At 34.6% G+C, this 8,353-nt stretch overlaps 1 protein-coding gene across 4 annotated transcripts; it reads right to left on the bottom strand.

Annotated features, from left to right (window-relative positions):
* Positions 1–863: 863 nt before the first annotated feature.
* LOC116117382 (transcription factor TCP2-like) lies at positions 864–7,100 on the bottom strand. 4 transcript variants are annotated; one of them, XM_031403426.1, is made up of 4 exons: positions 6,921–7,100; positions 6,178–6,400; positions 3,836–5,634; positions 864–1,159 (listed from the first exon to the last, which is right to left on the bottom strand). In XM_031403426.1, the coding sequence occupies exon 3, from the start codon at positions 5,251–5,253 to the stop codon at positions 3,865–3,867; it is 1,389 nt and encodes a 462-aa protein (XP_031259286.1). In that variant the 5' UTR covers positions 5,254–5,634; positions 6,178–6,400; positions 6,921–7,100; the 3' UTR covers positions 864–1,159; positions 3,836–3,864. The 4 variants fall into 4 exon arrangements, with proteins under 4 accessions (XP_031259286.1, XP_031259287.1, XP_031259285.1 ...); XM_031403427.1 differs by having other exon boundaries at positions 864–1,126; XM_031403425.1 differs by having other exon boundaries at positions 864–1,118; positions 6,178–6,416; positions 6,921–7,099.
* Between the last annotated feature and the right edge of the window lie 1,253 nt (positions 7,101–8,353).

Here is an 8,353-nt window from a genome sequence, read left to right as displayed (position 1 = left end):
AAATACATTAAAAGGATTTGTTTTTTAATTTTTTTGCTTGATATTTTATTAAGATTTTTTTTTCTGCTTTATTTTGTTAAGCTATCTGAACAATTATGGGGTAATTGGGTACCAATAAGATTAAACGACTTTTTCCTACCCAAGGTTTGCCTTAATGACACTTTTCCACCCAAAAATTTTCAAAATACCACTTTCTTACCCAATATTTATATTCTGTTAATATCGAAATACACTTTACTTTCTCAACCGGTGTTCGGCAAGTTATTAGGAGTCAGGATAAAAGGGTTTTTATAGAGTAGATGTCGGTATATCAAATGGTGATGACTGATTAAATATTCGCTATCGGAGTTAGTTGGAATTAACTAAGAACAAGAAACCCTAATTTTGCAGTGGTCGACAATTGACAAGAAATTAAGTGTCGGAGTGAAAGAGGTTTTGTAAAGATGATACCAAATGTTCAAATGGTAGTGACAGATCAAATTTTCACCGTCAGAATCGACTAAAATCGGTTTTGGGTAATAACAGAATATTAACTTTAAATAGGAAAGTGGTATTTTGAAACTTTTAAGGTGTGAAAGTGTCATTAAGGCAAACCTTGAGGGGGAAAAATTCGTTTACTCTATCAATAACAATAAACTTCCCTCTTACTTTGTCATACCATTAGCCATAAGGACAGCCTTGGCTAATGGCTTGGATTTACTAGGGTTCCAGTATGAATTAAAAAAATATTTATTTAGTCTACTTTAGTTGAACATTGTATCTCTTGATTTTATTTATTATAACATGAATTAAGGTAATAGAGAAATTATTGTTAGAATTCATCCTCAGAAAAAGCAACTGGTTTTACATGCTATAGAGAAATCTGGTTTTAAAAATCTGAAAATCATCATTGTCAATAAGCCTATTCATTCACAAGGCTGCCGTTGATAGTATGGACAATTAATTTGAAAATAATTAATTGTAGTCAAGCCAAGGAAAAAAGAATAGCTCCAATTGTTTCAACACACACTGCTTTGCACGCATAAACTAGAAACAGTTTATTTGTTCCAGAAGCATCAATTCACACATGGTATTATGCCTTGCCGCTACTTCTCCATCTTCATTCTCCTGCTTCAAATCTGTCACACTTGAGTTTATCAGATATTCTAGTCAACCATCTCTGTCAACATACAGTTGAAGTAACCACTAAGCATTAACACAACCTTCCAGAGGAAGAGGGCTATAAAAACTTATTTAGGTGGAAATTTAGATAATGAAAAAGAATTCATTTCAATATATATCCCTCAACTATATCTTATTATCTCATCATTCAAGGAAGAATTTAAATACAACTCACAAGGATAAATAATATTACAACTATCTTAATTCAACTACTAATATAGCTATCTATATATTTATATTCATCAATGATGATCTAGAACAGAATGCTTAAGTATGAGCTGGGTTAAGTAATTCAATGGATTTCACTCTAAAACTGCTGCCACTCACTTTGCTAAGAAACTTGACACGAGAAAGATGAGATGTCCTTGAACCATAAAGATAAAGAGTTTATTTCTAAATCAACTGTAAAGTTGATAGCTAATTTACTACAATGTAGAGCCTAATTTCAACCCACTAGGGAGAAATAGTTATTAGTTTTGAATCATTTTCTATTTATCTATTTCTCTTTCATCATCCTAACTAATGCTACGCTGAGTCTGCTCTCGCTTAGAACAAGAAAGTGGAGAATCAAAATTAATTTTTAATAGAGTAAACTATTGACCTGCATGCCATCTGATTTAAGTGTTTGTTAAAAAAATTTAAATTTTAAATATTACTTTTTGCATTAAGATATTCATTTATATAGTAGCAATGTGATAATCTCTTATTTCTTAAATCTAAATAGATTTAAGATAGAAGTGACAAACCCTAAAACAAACTAAATCTAGTTAATCCATATTAGAGAAGCTTCTATCTTTCTGGTGTGGTATCCTCTTCTCTTTCCCCAAGTTTGAAATTGGAGTTTCAATTTCAAAAGGAATACATGAACATGCAAGGTTTATTAGGAAGGTAGAAAAAGTGAAAATTTATGGAACAGAACAGATGAAAGAGGTATCAAGCAATTATTCTTTTAAATCCTATCTAAACTGGATGTTAACTGATCCCCCAACTGCTGAATCAAACCTTCTAAGATGGTTTGAAAGGCTAAATTCCTCCCAAAGTACAAGTGTTTGTGTCTTTAGCTCAAGTAAAAATTAAGCCAGAGAAACTATCCTTGGATGAATATTTCTCCCTCTTGGTGTGTGATGTGTACAAGTGTTGAGACCTCTAATCATCTATTCCTTCTCCGTTCAATGACTTCAAATTTATGAACAAGAGCTTGTTTCCTAAATTCTTTTGATGCCTTGGAAGTGGCATAAAAGCAATAGTGATTTATGAGAACTAAATCGCCTTTATTCTTGGTTTTGTTGCCTTTGTATAGTTTTGTGGTCTATTTTACAGTAGAGGGATGATATTACTCACTAGAAATAAGTGTATGCATTTGTTTTTCCCTCTACTACTAGTTTTTTTGATTCTTTGCTCACCTTTTACTAATCTAACACAAGGTTTATAGTTTCTTATAATTAAACATGGAATCCAACTTATATTTTTGTAGAAATTTCACCAAGTAGAGAATATAATGGTCAAACAACAAAGCAGTGTATGTAACTTAAAACTCTAACATCTAAATTCATTTTATTGTATACAACTCTTCAATGCAAAGACGTGTCTAGAATCTTATATATCGATTATTCCACATTTAAATCTGATATAAAGAGAACCCCTTTTTATAAAAATTGCATGGATTTAGAAATCAATGACTTTACACAGATGATTGCATATCATATATACCACAGAACTGCATCAAAATTTTCCTGTTGGATTGGACTCAGTTAACAACGAATCAAGTTCATAATACTCTCTCTTAACACACATGCATCAAGGGAGGACATATGCTAAGTTGAAAACTAAGAATAAAAGAAAAGAAAAGAATCTGAAGGCGGGATGCGTCGGACAATGTTACATCTTAATTTATTTATAAGAAATAAGAATTCAGCAAACTAACTTAGATTTAAATATGAGTGTTAGGTTCTAGTGACTTGAAAATGAGATAAAATCTACCCATCTTTTATCTATTTTAATCCAATAATATATAGAGATAATAATTATAACTTCTCTTTTTATTATAATTAATTAGATTGTAGGGTATTTAAGATACCAAACCAATGTTTCTAGGCATTTAACTCCAAGATAAAGAGAAAATCACAACTAGTGTAGTTTAATAGAACAGTAGGCATTTAGGGAGGGAGTGTACGTGTGCATGGGTTGAATAAAACTTTATGTTCTAACAACTAAAAACCCTAACTAACGCCAACGCTTGCTAGAATCCGACAGTGCGCCGAATGATTGCCATGTGGTTGAGGCAGAAAATTAATTGGGATTCTAAAGCTTCCAAAGTCCCACCTTTTAAAGTGAGTGACTAACACATGGCTCAGCCTCATAGAAGCTAACAGCTGGCATGGACTCACAGGTGTTAGGGAGAAGGGAACCATTAAGAGAACGAAAAAGGAGATAACCAGCCGATTCCTATTCACACCAATCCATGCAGGAATCCAAATATAATACGTGACACCCATAAAATCTCTGTCCGATGGTTTAACTTGTTTATGGTTACCAAGAAAGCGAAAAAAAAAAAAAAAAACCATTTCATGGTAATATGCGCAACACATAAATCCAAAAAGCTAAATCCATTTCAGGTCAAAAATGCCCATCAAAATTAAAACTGAAATTGAAATGTTACAAATCAAATACTTACCAGAATGAAGACGTTGGCAATAGAAATCATCAATTCTTGCCTTTCCCTTTGTGGTCTGAATGCCTACTTCCATCTCCATAGTAAAGGTGCAAGCGGCCATCAAACCCAGCTGGGAACTGGTGATGTTGATGAGAATTCTCCACAGCTGGTGGTGTAGTACCAATAAAGAAAGGTACATTTGATCCGTCTATAGAAGAAGTACCAAACCTCTGAATGTGAGGCACAAGAGACGGTGACGAATTGGACTGAAGGGTCCCCCTATTGAAACCAGAAAGGCCGGGAGAGATTGTGAAGTTGAGATTGTAGTCGCCCCCAGGCCCCGCTTGGGTGGTTGTGACTGGGATCATATTGTCTGTAACAAATGGAAAGTGCTGCTGCATTTCTTGATTGTTTTCATTTGATAAACCAAATGATGGGATTGACATTGCCTGAATTTGTCCTGAAAAATTATGTTGACGAGAAGAAGATGGCCCCATCAGCCCTGTGTTAAAGTAGTCCATGGAGGTTGCAGACCATGGTCTTGCTGTTGTTGCCTTGTGAAAGAAAGGCTCACCACTGGGGTCTTGATGGGGGGCCGTAGGACTATTGTTGTTGTTGACATTGCCAATACCACAGGTGAGTAACTCAGTGAATGAACTTTGTGAGATGGGATTTGTATTCACATGATGATGTGAAATCCGAGACTCATTCTCCTTCACCTTCTCCTTTGCAGCTGATCTTCCTTTTGCTCTTTCACGAGAAACTTTCACTCTATTCACCCGGATTTCAGATCGTGAGAGAGACAAACCTGAGCCTTTGCTTGTCTCAGAGTTACTGCTACAGGCAGATTTACTTAAGGAACGATGCTGGCTCTGATTCTGCTGACAATTTGGATCACCATCTAATTCAACTGAATCAAACCCTTGTTGATCAGTGCCTTCACTTGCCCTCTTTTCATCGCTCAATTGCTTTGGTGTATCAGGAAAAGAACTATTAAGAGAAGGGAGCTCTGAAATCGCATCGGCAGCAGCTTTGATCAACCATTCAACAGCTTTACTAGGCTGATCATAACCCAGCCGATCTTGTAAATCGTAGAATTGAATAGCAGTGGTAACAGATAACCGAACTCTCCGGTCTCGAAGCCCTTTTGAAGTCCAAACTTTGCTGTGGCGATCTTTGCCCCCAGAGGCTCGAGAAACTCTAATGATCCGCGATGAGTGGTGCCATCCTCGAAGCCGATTCGCACCAGTACCATTATTATCATCATCACCTAGACCAGCAGTAGTACCAGCAGTAGCCCTCTTTAGCTGATGCTGCTGCTCTCCATCTTCTTCATCATCTAGGTATTGGTCTTTTTGACCTATCTTGCTAGAGTCAATTCTTCCATTTCCGATTCTTGGGAACTTACACGGTTGTATTTGAATCTCCTCCACCTCCATAACACTTTCATGCCTTTTTCTCTCAACCAAAGCAACTCTAAACGGAGACCCTTTAGCCTTTGTTTTCTTTCTTTTTCTTCTTTAATATCTGTTGTACTTTGACAGATAGAGAGAGAAAGTGGGTTTTTTTTAGAGAGAGAAAATAGAGGTTATGATGGTAGGAAGAGAGTAGTGCAGGTGGGGTTGCTGTGTCCTATGCATTGATGACGATAATACAGAGAAGTACTGTGGGTGTGTAGTGATAAAAAGGCCTCTTTTTACGCTTCGATATATCATGGTCTAAGTCAGGAGGCTAAGCTTAGCCCACCGCCTCTCTTTGTTAAAGCTTTTTGCAGTTGCATTGCAGTGCCCTTCAAAAGCAAAGCCTGAAAATTCTGCAGCCTGCAAAAACAACCCACAAAGAAAAAACTAGTAAGAGAGAGAAAGTTCAAATTTAAAAAAAAAAAAAAAAAAAAGGAATCTGATACTAAATACGTACACATTCAACTGCTTTTAACTCTTTAACTACTCATAAACTATAACCATTTACATAGTTAAGATCTGACTCTTCCCTGTTGTTGCTATTGTGAAACAGTCATATTCATATAGCTAGTCAAAGCCCCTAAAACCTAATAAAGGTTCTTAAAGATGATAAGCTTTAACAAAAGTTGCAATAAAAGACTCTTATTATACTGACTTTGATCTGATTAAGTTAAACAAGAAGCAGTAATTGCATACGATTAGCCGATCTGAGCAAACCCTTTTTTTTTTTTCTTTTTCTTTTTCTTCTTTCTTGGTATTTAAAGCTCTCTTCTGACCCTAAAAAATGGCAGACCTTCACTAACACAGCTATTAAGCTGATAAATGACAAAAATCATTAATTAAAGTCTGTTCCTAGTTCACCAACAAGGAATAAAATTAAAATATTAATTTCAACTTGCTTACTCTGGACAATGGTTACTAATGTAATGTTGTTACAGGTGTCAAGCTCCCAGATGGTGAACGAGGCAAGACATAAATTGTGATTCTTTTTCTTGGTTCTTTTGCTCGTTTCTCTGATTGTCGCTCGCAGATCTTGTTTCTTTTGAAGAAATAATTGCAGTTTGATGTTAGAACCCCAAAGCTCACAGATCTGTAATCTTGAGCTCCTTAAAGAAGATGATTATGGCTGCACAGATCAGCTTCTGTGAGCGAAAACAACAAATCCGACAAAATCCCACGTATTTATTTTCATACTAATGTCTATAAGTACTAAATAAACTATATTTACAGCAAAAACTAAACATAAATATATACATAATTATGTTTAGTTATTGTTTAACCTGTATTTTTTCCACTCATTGTAAAGAAAATAAACTTCCCAGATCAGCTCATGAATCACAGAGCTTAAAAATGAAAAGAAAAAAAAATTAACATTTTTTCGCAGTACAAGTAGTGATGAAGAGCAATATATAGAGAATAAAATTAAAATAAATAAAATAAAAATTATCCTTATGGGGATTTTGGGTGAGAATTCTGCAAGTTTGAACCAAAACAACAAATATATATATATATATATATATATATTTGAATTCTCTCTCAAAAAGACTTATTTTCTTTTTCTTTCAGCTTCTACAAGTATGGAACTGAAAATGGAAAAAAAGGGAAAATTTGCGGAGGTGTATTGAAAAAGAAGATTTGACACTTACATTACATGTGATGTGTAGAGTTGTCTGGAGTGGAGTGAGAGAAATTGGAATTGAGAGAAATTGGAAGAAAGAAGGAGTGAAGGTTTCAAAGTGAGTGAAGAGAGAAAAGGGGTTTTCTTTGTTTCTTCATCTTCATTCGAGCAAATAACCGGGCTTATCGGGAAAGGACAGACACTGCGCCGTTCCCCACCCTTTAATATATCTTCCCTTATCAATATTCTACCCTTCTTTCTCTTTTTATTTCTTATTTGCCCTTTTCTTTTTTTTTTTTTTTTTTTTTTTAATTAAAAAAATACATGCCTTTCGGATAGATAGTACCGCAGATCCGGATTTATCTTTTTAAGACACACGGATCTAGCAAGAGCCATGAGCTAAGGAGGGGGCAACTAGAGAAAAAAAATATATATATATAAATATTGATTTTGTTTCTTTCAAATCTATATGCCTTAGTTAAGGTGAGAGTTCAATTTAGTTGCATACATACATACATACATACATACATATTTGGCAATTTATAGTGGCAACCTAAGTATTCAGTTTCTATTACATTAAAATCTCAATTAAGTGTTATATTATGAAGGGTTATATTGAGAGGTTTACCATATATAAGAATCAATCGGAAAAATCAAGTGAATTGGGACTTTGTGTTTAATTGATTTCCAAGTAAAATCATTGCTTACAGCTGCCACCCAACAATAGCTACTTGTGAAGTACTGTACTATTATGGGAGATACATAAAAATCAAGTCTTTAATAACTTAAATCGCTACTTGTGAAGTACTGTACTATTATGGGAGATACATAAAAATCAAGTCTTTAATAACTTAAATCTTAGGCATGTTAAGGGGTTATGGTTATGGTCATGTACTAGTTGAGGACTTAAGACTGATCGACTTAATCCTCAAATATTGCCACTTCGACATAGACCTAAAGGTATAACCATCCCGTGGCCTATTACCAAGATTTCGACCTTGAATTTCGTGTTTGGGCCGAGTAGGGCCTGTGCTTAAGGAAAGTTGTCAAATTTTACTTGAATCTCATGAGATCATCAATTTTGGGCCCTTTTGGAATTCTTATTTTGTATCCAATTCCAACGCCTTTAGTATCAACAATTTTAATGGTACCATTGTAATTATAGATATAAACAAGGTTTGATAGGAAGAATATGATTAAAAGAAGAGCACCAAGGAAATAAAGGGTCTTTTCCACCACGCAAATGTCAAGTTGAGAACTCACTCACTCTTCCAATTAAATCTCAAACTTTTAGAAAAGATTTAATTAAAGAAACACATTAATAATTTAATTAATATCCGTACAAGTGATGATGTGTTCCTTTACCTTATCTATTTAATATAATTAATTAGTTATGGAAGATGACTCTTTTTTGATGGCCCATGTAGCAGCAAAATCCCACTATGATCCCTTTCTTGCCCA

Source organism: Pistacia vera, unplaced genomic scaffold (genome assembly GCF_008641045.1).
Source record: "Pistacia vera cultivar Batoury unplaced genomic scaffold, PisVer_v2 Contig805, whole genome shotgun sequence".
NCBI classification, from domain to species: Eukaryota; Viridiplantae; Streptophyta; class Magnoliopsida; order Sapindales; family Anacardiaceae; genus Pistacia; species Pistacia vera.
The sequence above is the reverse complement of the archived record's forward strand: the minus strand, read 5'-3'. Positions and strand labels throughout refer to the sequence as shown.

Bases quoted from the DNA above. Each gene is read 5' to 3' on its own strand.
- LOC116117382 (XM_031403426.1), bottom strand. From the start codon at position 5,253: ATGGAGGTGGAGGAGATTCAAATACAACCGTGTAAGTTCCCAAGAATC.